This window comes from Equus przewalskii, chromosome 8 (genome assembly GCF_037783145.1).
Source record: "Equus przewalskii isolate Varuska chromosome 8, EquPr2, whole genome shotgun sequence".
NCBI classification, from domain to species: Eukaryota; Metazoa; Chordata; class Mammalia; order Perissodactyla; family Equidae; genus Equus; species Equus przewalskii.
The window spans coordinates 38332032-38350229 of NC_091838.1; the positions used below are offsets into that span (position 1 = coordinate 38332032).

An 18198-nucleotide genomic window follows, 5' to 3' on the forward strand; every position below is an offset into this window, starting at 1 on the left:
TTTCTTCTAGGTTATTGTGGGATTCTTTTCTCCTTGGCAGCCTTTAATATTTGTTCTTTGTCATTGACTTTGTACAGTTTTATTATCATGTATCTTGAAGAAGGCCTTTTTGCTTTGAGGTAACTGGCTGTTTTGTTAGCTTCATGGATTTGTATATCCATTCTTTCCACCAGCTTGGGAAGGCCTCATCTATTATTTCTATAAATAAGCTCTCTGCCCCCTTCTCTCTTTCTCCTCCCTGCCCCTTTCTGGAATACCCATTATCAAAATGTTGCCCTTTCTAAAGTAGTCAGATAATTCTTGTAGAATTTCTGCATTTTTTAAAAAAAACAACAAACCTTAATTCTCTCTCCTCTTCTACCTGCATCATTTGTCAGTTTCTATCTTCAAGCTCACTAATTCTCTCTTCCATATAATCTGCTCTATTTCCAGTGCTTTCTAATGCATTATTCATCTCATTTATTGAGTTCTTTAGCTCCAGAAAGTTTGTTTGGTTCTTTAGAGTTTCAATCTCTTTGGTAATGTATTCCTTCTGTTCATTGATTTTATTCCTGAGCTCACTGAACTTTCTTTCTGAGTTTTCTTGTGGCTCATTGAGTTTCCTTATGACAGCTGTTTTTGAATTCTTTATCAATTAAATCACATCTCCCATGACTTTATTTGGTTTCTGGAGAATTATTGTTTTCCTTTTTGTGATGCTGTGTTACCATGGCTTTTTGTGGTGCTTGCTGAGTTATTCCTTGTCTGGTGCATTTGTTGTAGCCAACGCTTTTCTTATTTAGGTATAGCTTTGTTTTTATTCCAACTATTCAACCAATTGGAAGTTAGAGGCCCTCTTTGTTTTTCAGTAGGTGGTGCTATAGTGCTAATTTTTGGTTTCTCTTACCTGAGCTACCTCTGGCTATATTTGAAAATCTGCACATTCCACTCTCCATTGCCTCTGTTTGGGGTGTCACTGGTACTGTTGTCATCATTACCTGCACCTCTGGGGATCACTGATGCCTTGCTGTTGCTGGTATTGCTGTGGTCACTGGCTTTGCTGCTGAGGGTACAGCAAAGGCTGATGCCTCTCCTGCATCCCAGATCACCTGGGTCAGAAGCTCTGCCTCTGTCAGTGGGACAGGGGGAGTGGGGAAACTTGGTTCACAGGGCACCACCTCTGCTGTTGTTTGATACTTTGTGGTTGCAGGTGCCTCTGCAATTGAGATTTTGGAGTTCTGTGTGCACCTTGGCTGCTGCTACCAGGTTTTGAGCCACAGCCAGGGGCCTGGAATCAGAGGCTTCCACCTATGCTGCTGCTTCACTCTCCGTGGCCACCGGTGCAGCCACAACTGGCTGACTGGCCAGAGTTGCATGTACACCTCTGCTACCACCTACTGGATTCTCTGAGGCTGGGGATGAGTGGCACAGGTGCCATGGCCAGGGGTCCAGGGTCCTGGGCCATTGCCTCTGCTGTTCCCCTCTTTTGCCTCCTCTCTATGTTCTAATCCACTCACCTCCATATGTACCAATATGTGGATCTCTTTGGCATCCTGTGTGTTGGACAAAGTAGCTTTTGTTGGGTTATGGTTTTTACTCACTGTAGATTGAAAGAGAGAGACAAAGGGATCCTCTCACACCACCATGGTGATGACATCCAGTATTTGGGGTTTTAATTCAACAAAATTACTCTATATTTTTAAACCAAGTGATTATATTCCCAATCATGTGTTATAATCCTTCCCCTCTGTTCAAGAATATGCATTTTAGTTTCCAGAGTATAGTTTCATTTCTCATTATTTTGTGAACATAAAGTAAATATTTAAGTTGGATTCTAATCAAAACCAAATGCTTCAGTGCTAGTAAGTGAAATATGTCAACTCACACCCCACACAAATTTCCCCTTGTGCGTGGGAGGGGCAGCACTTGATTGGCATGGAAAACAGATTTCCATGCTCTTTTGCAGAGCTAATTAAAACGTCCAGGTATCTAAAACTTCCATTCTGCTGGTTTTACTTATTTTGTTAATTTACTAAATTATGGACCCTAGAACTCACAATCTATTAAAAATGAAGTATTTATTTTTTAAATGTATTTTTAATTTTAGTTAAATATTACTTTCTTGATTTTTTAAAATTTAACAATATTGAATTAGGTATATAAGACAAAATGTCAAAGTCTCTCACTCTTTTTTCTATGATGCTGATCTCCACTGCTAACTACTTGGAACGTATCCTTCCAGACAATTTTATGCATATATTGACATTGATATATACACATAAATATTTTTTCAACAGTGAGATCATACTATATGATCAATGCAACTGCATACTGTTCTACTTCATTTTATTTAAAAAGGCTCCACAGTGCCCCATTTATGTTAATTTTTTCTATCAAGTCCCTTTAATGGATTTTCAGGTTGTTTCCAACTTTCCTCTGGGACAATCATCATTGAAGTAAATGCTGTCATTTGTACTATCTTCACTCTCCTGTCCGAGTAGTTCTGTATGGCAGATTCCTAGAAGTGTAATTACTTAGTAAGAAGTTCTTCCAATGTGCACACCCACCAGTAGTGTATAGGCATGCCATGATTATTCACTCTTCACATAATTGTGAAGGCCTTTCTAAATAGCATCTTTAGGTCTTTATCTTTCCTATTAGTCAATACATAACTCAATTTTGTTTAGGTAATTATACTTGAACTTAACACTGAGTCTTTGATTTTCTGTTTGTGCCATCTTCTAGCTGTGATCTAAAATCTGCCAGGAGCAAAATTATTACTTTCCTGATCCTAACCAGTTTACACAGGTTTTTATAACCTCACTCATTTTTACTGAACTCTTTTACAAATGTTGAACTTAGTAGCTAAGTATTTTGAGATATGTATAGAGGAGTGAAGAATAATGGCAATGAAAGTTCACATAGCTAGAGTGCTTGATCTCAAAGCTTCACAAGCAAGGTTGGATATATTCAATAATCTAACTTCTCATCTAGTTAGCTGTTACCTACCAAATATTAAACTATTTTAAAAGTTAGATAAAGTCTATACATAAGATGTATAAAAACTGAGGGTTTAGGAAACTCCCATTAAAAAACCTATAAGCTTCATATTAAAGGTTCCTTTAAGTAGTTGTGCCCAGAGCACCCTTAGTCAGATTGCAGAGGAGCACCAGTTTGCATTGCCAGAGCCTGGGTACTGCTGAGGGTCCTGTGCCTGCCAAGTCTGGGTACTAGAAAGTCAGAAGTCTCTACTCCTCTTCCAGGCTGTTAGAGCCATGGCTACCTGGCACATTTATAAAATCAACAAAAAGGAGTTGTATACAGTTTGAGTGAAACTGGTTTGCAACCCTTCAAAGTAACCCATATTCTTTTCTCTCTCTCTTTTTGTTTTTTGGTGAGGAAGATTGGCTCTGAGCCAACATCTGTTCCAATCTTTCTCTATTTTTTGTGTGTGGGATGCCACAACAGCATGGCTTGATGAGTGATGTGTAGGTTCACGCTTGGGATCCAAACCCATGAACCCCAGGACACTGAAGTGGGGCACGTGACCTTAACCACTATAGCGCTGGGCTGGCCCCAAAGTAATCCATATTTTGAAATAACCAACTGACTTCCCTATTCAAAGCACAGGTTCTCTTTCTCTCTCTCTCTCTCTCCCCCCTCAGTTATTTTCTTTCCTATCTACTTTACTGCTTGAGAAGCTATAGCAAGGCGCATATTGTGGGATCCATCTAAACTCATGAGAATGCTTTGTGAAACCAATTCCCAGTTTGGCCTTTGTGACAACTGTGAGTCCTCTGGTTCTGACTTGGAAATCTCAGGCCAGTCCTGAAAACTCAGCAACTTGGAGGAATGAGATGCAGAATAGAAAAAACTCTGTAATTTGGCCATGAAGCACCATCAATTAAATACAGTAGCAAAGGGAGAAACAAACTTTTATTAGTAAGCATTTTTTAAAAGACGTTGCATTGAAAATCCACAAGGAGATAATTTGCTTTCTGACAGATAACTTGTTTAATACATCTGTTTATACATCATGCTCTACTCTTTCATTATAAGCAGTGTTCAGACTCTTCTTACTTCTCAAAGATTCTACACTTAAACTGATCAGGATTGGTTCCCACACATTTCCATATGTGCAATACAGCTCTATTTCACTCTTGCCCATGGAACCCACATGCAGGATTCAATAAAAGCAGGTCTTTTCTCCAGGACCTTCTAGTTTACCAAAGAATGGGTTTTAGGGAACAAATATTTGTTCTGAGTCTTTCTTTCTCTCTAATGCTATAACTTAGGGACAAACACATTTGCCCAGCTCACAGTGACACCCTGGTTCAAATAAGGAACATGAGCCACAATAACAGGAATAAAATATTAGTCTAAGCTCAGCCACTTCCAAAGCCATCACTGACCCTCCTTTCCTGCATTGGGGTATGAAGATAATATTGCTGGCATTTCAGGCTCCTGCCAACTTCTACCTTATAACTTGGTATCACTGGTCCGTGGTCCTTGTTCTGTGACGAAATCACTCCTGGCAATTGATGCTATCCTTATCTCTCCTGATGATGTGCCACCAACATTCCCCAAACCTTCCACAGTGTATCCAGGATAATCTTCTTAATAGAAAAATTTGAGGATGTCACTCTCCTTTTCAGAATTGTTCCATGGCTTCCCATTGCCCATATTGGTTCTTGTGTTTAATCTGCATCATAATCTCCTAGCCAGCCTGTTTTAGAAAGTAAAATAAGATTATTCCTGGTCTTCAACCCAAAGATTCTGATTTAGTAGATGAGACCTTATTAATAATTTTCATTTCTAAAAGATATTCTAGAGCAGTGCTTCTCAAACTTAATTGTGCCTACAAATTGTGCCCCTAATCACCTGGGGTCTTATTAAAATGCAGATTCTGACTCAGTAGGTCTGAGGTGGGCTTAAGATGTGGTATTCTGACAAGATCCCAGGTGATGCTGATGCTGCTGGTCCACAGACCACAGTTTGAGCAGTGAGGATCCCGAGAATTCTCTTGAGAATCTGATGCAGACGGTCAAAAACATTGACCTAGACTTGAGGGTAAAATTTAGAGCACCTAGCAAGGAATATTTCCAACACATCTAACTTCCTCTTTCATCACTGATTTTTCAGCATCCTGCTTCCTTGCTGCCTTTTCTCCTTAAATATCTCCCACTTCTGTCCTTTATCTCTTAGCAATGCCGCACGACACAGACTCCTGCATACATGACAAGATATCACCTGCTTCCGTGCTTTGTTCACCCTCCCTCTGATTATCCAGCAGGTTCAATTAAAGATAACTTTTATTCTCTCCAGGGGCCTTCACTGATCAAACCAATATCTTTTCTATGAATGAAATATTTATTTTTAAAAGATAGTTTTCCTTTTTGTTTAATTTTTATAGCTCTGCTTTTGTAGCACCAAATTCTTTTGTTTTAACTTTATATATTTCTGCCTGCTTGCATTTAAATCCCCATTACAATCTTCCTTGAGTCTTTGTATATATTAAAAAAAATGTGCTAACAATTTCACCATTTGCATTTTTCTTTACACTTTTTGCTGTTTCAACTTAGTGTGGACTCTATTCTGATAATGGTTATGTTTCCAATTTAAGAATAGTCTATAGCCACATTACCTGCTTGCTGATTCACGAAGAGTTTTATCCACAGGGACTTCATTTATTACAAATGATTGCTTGGACTAGGTCAGACATCTTTGTCAACACTATCAGAAAGTCAACTTCCTAACCAGGAATTAAAATGCTACTTTGCAACATTTCTCCTTTCTTATCTTCTGAATAATCCCTTCCTAAAAGAACCTTTATATGCAATGATTTGCACCACACTGTTTTTTTTTAAGGAATACATAATCAGTAATGCATTTTCTTTTTTGTCAAAAACATGTCATGCGTACATAGACTATATTTTGACAACCATAATTTAGAATTGATTTATCACTTACCTGTGTTGTTTTCCTTCTTCTCAGAAGAAGTCTGCACATTTACTAATAAATTAGCCAATGATATTTTCGATTTGTTATTAATCTCAGTGTCAACAAATAATTTCATCTGCAGTATTAAGTTAATCAAGGAAGTTTCCCTCAAACATGCTGAAATTTATCCCAGTGACGTCAAATGGCTTATATGTGATTATATTTACCATTCAATTTAATTCCATAAATACTTATGGCACATTAAAGAGAGTCAATAATAAACTACAGTTCATCCAAAGATGAGTTCACAGGAAAAGTGAGGACTATTGATTTTCTAGTAACCGAAAGTTCTTGGTCTCTTCAATATATGTCTTTCTATGAATTTTTGTTGAACTAGATCTGTCATTTCAGAAATATCTTGATTTCTGTAAGTAAAAATACGAGTTCTCATTTATCTCTCTCTTATATTTCATCTTACCACCTTGGGATCAGTTCATATTCCGTACTCTTAAATTTAATTGTAACATCCAATGTATTACTTATTCCTGCCAACTGAAAAATGTGTTAAACTTGCCTTTTTCTCTGCCCAAATTGTTGAAAAACATTAAATCATGACAGGAATAGTTACATAGAAGGTGCCATAGAAGACCTCCCTTGTGTACTGTAGCGTTACTAATTCTTAACTTTGAAGAGAGCTTATCTTCCTGAAATGTCTCCCTGAAGAAACAATAAAATATAACTTGTCTTTTTCTAAAATTACTATCCTGGTAAGAGCTATAATGATATGCTATTGAGAACAATTTTTTATTGAAATAGTCTTGTCCATAGATGCAGATTCATTTTTTTCTTTTATTGTAGGAAAGGACATTTCCTTAAGAATAATGGTAAACATCCAGGTTTAGTTATTTCTTTTTTTTAATGAAATGAATATATTGGCACCTTAGTCTCTTTGAAAACCTTCCATTTTTCATTGATAGCTTACACTTTGTTTTACTCATTTATGGAGTAAACCAGCAGTTGATTTTTTTTTTTTTTTTGCTTTGTTTTATGATTACTTAAATGCAAACGAATTTATTTCAATATTTTCACTTTTCAGAATATTTTTCTCAGCACTTGGGTGAGTATGAGAATGTGCTCGCGGCACTTGAAGACCTAAATCTTTCCATCCTGAAGGCAATGGGCAAAACAAAAAAAGTAAGGAAATGTTGATGTTTATTTTCTATAAAAATCTCTTTTTTGAAAAAATTTTTCTTGAAAGTCATACATCTTTCTAATGTATCATAAAAGTATCCATTTGTTTATCACTGATAATTTATTTTTCTTGATATTAAGTGAGCTATTCTATTCATTCACAACATAATTACAAAATGCTTACTAGGTGCCAGATACTGTGCTTCATGATGAGAATACAAAGAGCTGTTCAAGCAGCTCTTATTTTGGTGGGGAGATAATGGTGTAAACAAGCAATTGCAATGTAGCATGGCAGGGAGAAGCACAGGATCAAACAGCTAATTCATACTGGAGGAAATGGCACTTGAGCAATTAGAGATAAAGAAAATAGTTATAACCAGGCAAAAGACACCTAGACACATGGAGCAGCATGTGCAAAAGCCCTGTGTCAGGAGGATTCAGGGCATTGATGGAAATAAAGGTGGTCAATAAGACTAAAGTCCAGAAAACCCAAGAGTGGCATGGTGTGAGATGAGACTGGTGTGATAGGGAGGGGCTATACCTTTCACAATGTTGTTGGCATACCTAAGAATCTAGGCCTATATCTTAAATGCAAATAAAACAGCCACTATTTTAAGCAGAGATGTGAAAGCACATGCAGTCTTTTGAAAAGACGCTACAAGAATTAGCTTAGGATTAGAGTGGGGAATGTGGGGCAATAGAATCAGGAAGGGGAATCAAATTGGAGGTTGGTGTCAAGATGGTGGTGGAACCAGACTCTGAACTCACCTCCTCCCATAGACACAACAAATTTACGACTACTCTTGGAACAATTACCCCTGAAAGAGAATTGAAAACTGGATAAAAAGAACCTCTGCAACAAGGGACAGTCCTGATTGAGGTGGAAGAGGCAGAAATTCCTTTCTAGAGAGAAAAAAAGCCACCTTCTAGCCACAGTGCTTCAAGGCTGGCTGGGAGCCATCTTAAGATATGCAGCCTTCCCTGGAGGAGTGGGGAACCTGAATGGGGATGTGTTACCACTATAAGCATCTTTTGGACTCAGCACAAGCAAGATGAAAGTCATAATATCTGGCTTTGATGGTTATTAGAAATGATGGGGAATACCCCCAGAAAAGCTATCAGACATGAGGGGAAAAAAGCCAGCTCTTAAAGGGCCCATGCAGAAATTCACATGTTTCAGAAAGCAACCCAAAATCACCAGAAAGAAATGTACACGTTCCTTTGGTGAAAAGAGACTTACCTGATATGTTCTGGGTGCATCTTGGTGAGAGATGAGACCTCTCTAGAGATTGAAACATTGGCAGCAGCCATTATTATGACCTAGTACAGGTATGCTGACACAGACACTGGCAGATACCATTGCAGTTCTTCCCCTGGCCTGCAACAGGAATGTACCATTAGACCTTGCAGCCAACTGTGTTGGGGCTCGCCAAGCCCGATAAAGTGACTGAAGGGTCCAAGGCAGCCACAAGCAGCTGAGCACTACAACCAGCTAGTAAGGGGGACAGCCTAGCCTCCCTGGGCACCTGTAGCAAGAGCAACTCTGCCACAACAGAAGGACATACATAGCCAAACAGGGGTCATTCCTGGAAGATTTGGAGCTGGTGATGAGAGGGAAGCACACTGCTGGGCCTTATAAGGCATCTGTTACATAAGGCCACCTCTCCAAGATCAGGAGACACAGCTGACTCACCTAATACATAGAAATAAGCACAGAGAAAGAAGCAAAATGAGGAGGCAAAAGAATACATTCCAAGTAAGGGAACAGGACAAAAACCCCAGAAAGAGAGCTAAATGAAACAGAAATAAACAATCTACCTGACAAAGAGTCATAAGGATGCTCACTGATGTTGGGAGAAGAATGGATGAACTCAGTGAGAACACCAACAAAGAACTGGAAAATATAAAAAAGAACCAATCGGAAATGAAGACTACAATACTGGAAATGAAAAATTCACTAGAGGGACTCAATAGCAGAGTAGATGATACAGAAGAACGGATCAGCAAGCTGGAGGATAGATGAAAGACTAGAGGAAATCACCCAAGCTGAACAGATAAAAAAGAATTGAAAAGAATGAGAACAGTCTAAGGGACGTCTGGGACAACATCAAGTGCACTAACATTCCCATATGATAGGTGTCCCGGAAGGAGAGAGACAAAGGGACAGAGAATCTATTTGAAGAAATAATAGAAGAAAAGTTTCCTAACCTAAAGAAGGAAATAGAAATCCAGGGAAAGGAAGCACAAACAGCATCAAACAAGATAAACCCAAAGAGGCCCGCACCGAGACACATTGTAATTTAAATGTCAAGAATTAAAGATAAAGAGAGAATTCTAAAAGTCACAAGAGAAAGGCAAAAGTGACATACGAAGGAAACCCCATAAAGCTATCAGCTGACTTCTGAGCAGAAACCTTACAGGTTAGAAAGGCGTGGCATGATGTATTTAAAGTACTGAAAAGAGAAAACCTTAGTCAAGAATACTCTACTCAGCAAGGTTATCATTCAGAATGGAGGAGGGATAAATAGTTTCCCAGAGAAGCAAAAATTAAAGATGTTTATCACCAAGAAACCAGTCTTAGAAGAAATGCTAAAGGGATTTATTTAAGTAAGAAAGAGAAGACCACAAATAGGAATAAGAAAATTCTAAAAAAAAAAAGGCAATAAAATCACTGGTAAAGGCAAAAATACAGTAAATGTGGCAAATCAAGCACCTATGAAAATAATATGAAGGTCAAATGACAAAACAGGCAAAATTACCTATTTCTATGACAAGAGGGTAACGTATACACACATACAGACATGCAAAGAGGTTAGATATGGTATCAGAGACATAAACTGTGGGAGGAGGGGAGTAAGAGAACAGAGCTTTTAGAAGAGGTTGAACTAAAGAGCCTATCAACTTAATATAGATTGCTATATATGTAGGTTATTATAAATGAACCACATCATAATCACAAACCAGAAACCTGTAATCAATACACAAAAAATTAAGAGAAAGAAACACAAACATAATACTAAAGATAGCCACCAAACCACAAGGGAAGAGAGCAAGAGAAGAAGGGAATTAAGAATAAGTACTAAAACACCCAGAAAAAAAGTAACAAAATGGCAATAAGTACTTACTTATCAATAGCTACTTTAAATGTCAGTGAACTAAATGCTCCAATCAAAAGGCATAGGGTGGCCAATTGGATAAAAATAAAACAGACCCATATATAAGCTGCATACAAGAGACACACTTCAGATCTCAAGACACTCACAAACTGAAAGTGAAAGGATGGAAAAAGATAATTCATGTAAATGGAAAAAGATAAGAAAGCTGGGTAGCAGTACTTATGTCAGACAAAATAGACTTTAAAATAAAAACAGTAGCAAGACACAAAGAAGGGCACTACATAATTTTAAACGGAACAATTCAACAAGAGGATATAACACTTGTAAATATCTATGCACCCAAAATAGAAGCACCTAAATATATAAAGCAATTATTAACAGACATAAAAGGGGAAATAGACAGTAACCCAATAATAGTAGAAGACTTTAACATTCCACTTAAGCCAATGGATAGATCCTCCATACAGAAGATCAATAAAGAAACATTGGCCTTAAATGACCCATTAGACCAATGCACTTAGTAGATATATAAAGACCATTCCATCCAAAAACCATGGGATACACATTCTTTTCAAATGCACATGGGACATTCTCCAGGATTGTTCACATATTAGGCCATAAAAAAGTCTAAATAAATTTAAGAAGATCGAAATAATGCCAAGCATCTTTTCTGACTACAAAGGTCTGAAACTGGAAATCAACTACAGGAAGAAAATCAGAAAAGCCACAAATATGTGGAGATTAAACAAAATGCTACTGAACAACAATTGGGTCAATGAGAAATCAAAATAGAAATAAAAAAATACCTTGAGACAAGTAAAAATGAAAATACAACATACAAAAATCTATGGGATACAGCAAAAGAGATTCTAAGAGGAAAGTTTATAGCAATACAGGCTTACCTCAACAAACAAGAAAATGTCTAATAAACAACTAACAGTGCACCTAAAGGAAGTGGAAAGAGAAGAAAAGAGAAAGCCTAAAATCAGTAGAAGGAAGGAAATAATAAAAATCAGAGCAGAAATAAATGCAATAGAGACTAAAAAAAAGATAGAAAAAAATCAATGAAACCAAGAGCCAGTTCTTTGAAAAGATAAACAAAATTGATGAACAGTTATCTAGACACACAAAGAAAAAAGGAAGGAAAGCTCAAATAAATAAAATCAGAAAAGAAAGAGGAGAAATTACAATGGTCACCTCAGAAGTACAAACAATTATAAGAGAATACTCTGAAAAGCTATACACCAACAAATTGGATCATCTCTCAGAGACAGATAAATTGTTAGTATTGTACAACTTTCCAAAACTGAATCAAGAAGAAATACAGAATTTGAATAGACCAATCACCAGTAAGGAGATCGAAACAGCAATCAAAAACCTCCCCAAAAATAAAAGTCCAGGACCAGATGGCTTCCCTGGTGAATTCCACCAAACATTCAAAGAAGACTTAATACCTATCCTTCTCAAACTTTTCCAAGAAATGGAAGAGGAGGGGAAACTTCCTAACTCATTCTACAAAGCCAACATTACACTGATACCAAAACCAAACAAGGACAACACAAAAAAAGAAAATTACAGGCCCAGATCATTGATGACCATCCATGCAAAAATCCTCAACAAAGTACTAGCAAATCGAATACAACAATACATTAAAAAGACTGTACACCATGATCAAGTGGAATTTATTCCAGGGATGCAGGGATGGTTCAACACCTGCAAATCAATCAATGTGATACACCATATTAACAAAATGAAGAATAAAAATCATATGATCATCTCAAAAGATGCAGAGAAAGCATTTGAGAAGATACAGCATCTATTTACGATAAAAACTCTAAATAAAATGGTTATGGAAGGAAAGTGCCTCAACGTAATAAAGGCTATAAATGACAAACCCACAGCTAATATCATTCTCAGTGGAGGAAAACTGAACAGGAACTAGACAGGGATGCCCACTGTCACCACTCTTATTTAACCTAGTATTGAAAGTCCTAGCCAGAGCAATCAGGCAAGATAAAGAAATAGAAGGGATCCAAATTGGAAAAGAAGAAGTGAAATTGTCACTATTTGCAGATGACATAATTTTATATATAGAAAACCCTAAACAATCCACCAAAAAACTTTTAGAAATAATAAATGAGTATGGTAAAGTTTCAGGATACAAAATCAAAAATCAGTTGTGTTTCTATACACTAACAACGAAGTAGCAGAAAGAGAAATTAAGGATACAAACCCATTTACAATTGCACAAAAAAGAATAAAATGCCTAGGAATAAACTTATCCAAAGAAGTGAAAGATCTGTACACTGAAAACTATAAAACATTGTTGAAAGAAATTGAAGCAGATGCAAAAGAATTGAAAGATTCCGTGCTCTTGGATTGGAAGAATTAACATAGTTAAAATGTCCATACTTCCTAAAGCAATCGACAGATTCAATGCAATCCATAACAAAGTTCCAACAACATTTTTCACAGAAATAGAACAAAGAATCCTAAAATTTATATTGAACAAGAAAAGACCTCAAATAGCCCAGCCAATCCTGAGGAGAAAGAAACAAAGCTGGAGGTATCACGCGCCCTGATTTCAAAATGTACTACAAAGTTATAGTAACATAATCAGCATGGTACTGGCACAAAAACAGATGCACAGATCAGTGGAACAGAATCGAAAGTGCATAAATAAACCCACACATCTCCAGACAAGTAATTTTTAGTAAGGGAGCCAAGAACATACAATGGAGAAAGGAAAGTCTCTTCAGTAAATGGTGGTGGCAAAACTGGACAGCCACATACAAAAAAATGAGACTAGACCACTATCTCACGCCATACACAAAAATTAACTCAAAATGGATTAAAGACTTGAATGTAAGACCTGGAACCATTAAACTTCTAGAAGAAAACATAAGCAGTACTCACTTCAACATTGGTCTTAGCAACATATTTTGAAGTACCCTGTGTGACCAGGCAAGGAAAACAATAGAAAAAATAAACAAGTGGGACTAAATCAAACCAAAAAGCTTCTGCACAGCAAAGGGGACCATCAGCAAAACCAAAAGACAACCTAACAATTGGGAGAAGATATTTGCAAGCTATATATCCGATAAGGGGTTAATATCTAAAATATATAAAGAACTCTTACATCTCAACAAAAAAACCCTAACAACCCTATTAAAAATGGGTAAAACATCTGAACAGACATTTCTCTACAGAAAATATGCAGATGGCCAATGTGCACATGAAAAGATGTTTAACATTATTAACTATCAGGGAAATGCAAATCAAAAGTACAATGAGATATCACCTCACTCCCACCAGGAAGGCTATAATTAACAGGACAGGAAGCAACAAGTGTTGGAGAGGATGTAGAGACAAGGGAGTTCTCATACACTGCTCGTGGGAGTACAGACTGGTGCAGCCACTATGGAAAACAGTATGGAGATTCCTCAAAAAATTAAGAATAGAGCTATCATACTAGCCAGCTATTCCACTGCTGGGTATGTATCCAATGAACATGAAAACACGAATGCATAAAGATAGACACACCCCTGTATTCATTGAAGCATTATTCACAATAGCCTAGACTTGGAAGCAACCTAAATGCCCATCAAGGAATGAATAGATAAACAAGACATTGTATTTATACCCAATGGAATACTACTCAGCCATAAGAAATGAAGAAATCTGGCCGTTTGTGACAACATGGATGGAACTTGAGGGTATTATGCTAAGCAAAATAAGTCAGAGGGAGAAAGTCAAATACCGTATGATCTCAGTCATAAATAGAAGAAATAATAACAAACACATAGAGACAGAGATTGGATGGGTGGTTACTAGAGGGGAAGTGGAGAGGGAGGAGGGTGAAAGGGGTGATTAGACAAATGTGTGTGGTGATGGGTTGTAATTCGTCTTTGGGCAGTAAACATGATGTAATGTACACAGTAGTCAAAATATTATGATGTACACCTGAAATTTATATAATGTTATCAACCAATGTTACTGCAATATAAAAAACCTTAAAAATTAAAAAGAAGAAAGAAAGGATCAGTAAGATGAGTGAGGAGGCTAGTTCACTAATCCAGGTGAGAGATGTTGGTAGTTTGGAGGTATTGACAGAAGATACAGAGAAAAGTAAATGGATTGCACAAACATTTGAGATTGTATCACTAGAACTTGGAAAAAGATTGAATATGGGGGATGGGAGAAAAGATTGTCCAGGATGAACCCTAGTTTTTGGCTTGTTTACCTGGGTAGTGGCCCTACCTAGACAGAGAATGCTGAAAGAGGACCAGATTTGAGCAGGTAAGATCATAATTTCTTTTTTAGGCATATTGAATCTAAGCTGCCCTTATGACATCTAAAGAAAGTCAAATAAGCCATTGGGTACATAGATCTCGATCTGAAGATCTGAAGTCTAGACTGGAGATTAAAATTTGTGAATTGTCAGCACTTGGGCAAAGAATTTTAATGACATCATCTGGAGAGAGAATATAAAGTAATAAGCAGAGGAGACCTAGCACTGAGTAGAAACTTCAACTTTTGATGGTGAGTGAAAGAGAATGAACCAGCAAGAAAGTCTGAGGAGTGGACAGAACCATGGGAGAAAAGCCAGGAAGGTGTAGTGTCCAGAAGTTGAATAAGAGAGTATTTCATGATGCAAGTAGAAAATAATATTGACTGCTATAGAGAGGTCAAGAAAGATGATAATTAAATTTCCCATTGTCAATAAGTAAAAAAAGACATTTTAGCATATGTCAACACAAATAATCCATTACCAAGCCATAAAGCAATATTTGGGAGAGTTTATTATGAGCCAACCCTGAGGACCATATAGCCTGGGAGAATCCTTTCATAAAGCAAGGGAACTCTCCAAAGTGGGGTGTACAGAGTGGTTGTATACTGTCAAAAAGCATGAATCACATATGATAGGAATGTCCCTTTTACAATAGTCAGAAGATTGCTTCGCCAGCACAGCAATTCAGTAAACATAGCAGGTTGGTGGTCAGAAGGTGGGTGGCCATAAGGTGAGAGCAACAGGTCAGCAATTAATCCTTGGTTAGGGAGAGATGCTTATCCTTAAAAAATTGCTGATGTGGGTAAGTTACATCCTTATCTTTAAGGGCATTGTTCTTGTCTTTGGCACATATTGAAATATTTAAAGCAGCTATACAATGCATGCTCAACAGGCCACATCAGGCCCTTTTGGAAAAACAAGGTCAGGCCAGATTAGTTTTAACCCAAATCGCTTCCTCATCTGCTCCAATATACCCTAGTGGTTGTCATTTCTTTAACACATATAAGGTACATAAGCAGAAATAAAAAATTTTTAAAGCATATATGGAATTTCTGGATAAAGACAGCAGATTTATACATACAAGGAACTCTGCTTGCTCCTGAAGCCCCATCCAAAAGACTGAAATAAGATTTTTTTAATGGGGAAGTTTATAGCAACAAAATTTGGAAACCCAAAAGCACAGGGACAACAACCAGGTAGCTGACAGCAGACCTCAGGTATTTGACTGCTTGGCCTGTAGAGGGAAAAGCAGAAAGCCACCAGCTTCATTTGTAGAAAGGCTCAGGAATTGGTGGCACTAGTTGCTACTGGAAGAGGAGGAGGATGGTAGGGCTAAAACAGGGTGCTCTGCTGGAAATCTGAGAAGGGTGCAGTTAGATCTCAAGATCTCCTGCCTTTCTCTACCCAGCGAAGCAATTGCCTCTTTATCAACCCAGGAAGAAAAAACAGACTTGTTCTCTGAAAAGGTAAAAGAGAGCATCTCTGCCCGGAGGTGGTATCATCCACAGTTGAGGGATTCAGTAAAAGTTTACATATTAAATGAAAAGACCTCCAACAAACTTCCCTAACTTAACTCTGAGTGTTGGCAACCAGGTTTACATTCTGCAGACAGAAAGAGGTCAGCCCTGAGAAATGGAACCAACACAAGAGAAAAGACCTAAAGATTCTCTAACAGTAGAGCTTGCTCAGATATCCCTCTCCTCCTCTGACATCCTAATCAGCTTGTTTGTGGCCCATCCCTAAATAAGCACAGTCAGCCAGATGTCACTGAACTTCATACAGGAAAGGCAGAGACCAAAACAGACAAACAAAAAGAGGAGGAAGTGGGAGGGAGGGAGGATGGACAGATGGAAGGAACAAAAGAACTAATGTAGGGGACTAGATGGAAAGACGAAAACTTCAAAATAGTATCCTTAACCTCTTCAGAGAGATAAGAGAAGCTATTGCATCCATGAAGCAAGAATGTGATGACAAACAGAACAAGAAGGAGCTCTTGAAAATTTAAACAAGACAACAGAAATAAAGACTTAACAGAATTCTGGAAAATGAAGTTTAGAAAGTCTCCCCAAAAGTAAAGCAAAAAAGAAAGCATAATAAAATTGGAGAGTCAGCCTAGGATATCTTATATCCAAATAACAAATTCCAGAAAGAGATAACAGAAAAAAATGAAATCTGAATACATTTTCTCTTAACCTCTTCAGGAGTATTTGGAAACTGCATAAAATTTCATCCCGTGGGAGCTTCTCTCCAGAAATGGTAATTTTTAGAATGTCTGTTTGGTGTGGCTGACTTCTCTCCTCATTCCTTAGGTCTCCTTTTAAATAACGTATCCTCAGAAAGGTCTTCTCTGACCACCATATCTAAAAGAGGTTATCTCTATTAGGGCATCTCCTGTTCCTCGCTGGCAATTATCAGAAGGAGTAACTATGTATTTATTTGTTTTTGTTATCTGTAAGGAGGGAAAAGGGCAGTGTCTTTTTCAAATACCCAGCACCTAGCATAGGACCTGACAAAATGCATGCAATAAAAATGTATTGATTGATTAAATAAATTGATTAAATGGATATTCATACAGCTCCAAATGCTAAATACTTTTGCTTCTGAAAGAAAAATTGCTCCTAAGTCCCTTTAAGAAGCTTTCAGATTTCCTTTAATAGGAAGGAAAAAGCAGTGTATAATCTTCCTTATTGTCTCACAAATTGCATTAAAATCATGTTGTTTTCCTTGACTTAATACAATAGGCTTTGTGGGATTGAAATCAAGATGTCAACAAAAATAATCCATAACCAATCTATAAATGAAAATTTGGGAGAGTTTATTCTGAGCTAAAATGTTAGGACCATGGCCCGGGGCCTTTCTTCCTCAAGGAAGAAAGGGCACCAAAGAAGTTGTGTGTACAGAGTGGTTATATACCCCTAAAGAGGATGTTTCACATATGATTGAAATGTCCTTTTACAATAGTCGAGAGACTGCTTTGTCGGCACAGTGATTGATGGACACAGCAGGTAGGTCTGCTGTCTCAGTGGACACAGCAGGGTGGCAGGTCTGTTGTCTCGAGCTGGGTGGTCACAGGTGAGCTGGGTGGTCAAAGCGGAGCACAGCCATCAGTTCCTAGCCTGAGGAAAGATGCTTATCCCTAAGGAAATGCCAATGTGGCAGAAGTTGGATTTTTATCTTAAGGCCATTTGTTCTTGCCATAGTAAATGTTTAAAGCAGATATATAATGCGTGATCAACAGCCACGGTCAGGCCCTTTTGGAAAAAACAAAGTCAGGCCGAATTAGGTTTAGACCAAATGGCTTCCTCATATACTCCAATATATCCTATTGCTTGCCATTTCTATTTGTCAAAGGTCAATCAGTTATTTTGGTCTCTTAGGTACAAAATCTTTTTCTTGGCACTGACCCTTAAAAGTACATTTGATCCATATAATCATACTGCTTAATCAAGGATAAGATCTTTGGTTTAAGAAAAAGAAATGGTGAGAAATAGAAAAATTTCTTTGTGTGTTAGCTCAAAGGTGAGTGAAATGTAGAAGTTTCATTTTTCAAGCCACTGTTGAGCTGACATCTTCTCCAAACTGTCTGGCCCAATGAACCCTTCTAAGTGAGAAATCCAGCATTTCTTTTTGAGAATCTCCCTATATTTTTACCCAGAGAGAAAGTCCTGTCTCAGTAGGAAG

General features: G+C 37.5%; 1 protein-coding gene across 3 annotated transcripts in view; it reads left to right on the forward strand.

Annotated features, from left to right (window-relative positions):
• NECAB1 (N-terminal EF-hand calcium binding protein 1) overlaps window positions 1–18198 on the forward strand; it is a 174292-nt gene that overhangs the window by 78951 nt on the left and 77143 nt on the right. For all 3 annotated transcript variants that reach the window (XM_070631712.1, XM_070631713.1, XM_070631714.1), the window contains exon 5: window positions 7016–7113. In XM_070631712.1, the coding sequence (XP_070487813.1) occupies window positions 7016–7113 (98 nt within the window). The remainder of the gene's footprint in view (window positions 1–7015; window positions 7114–18198) is intronic.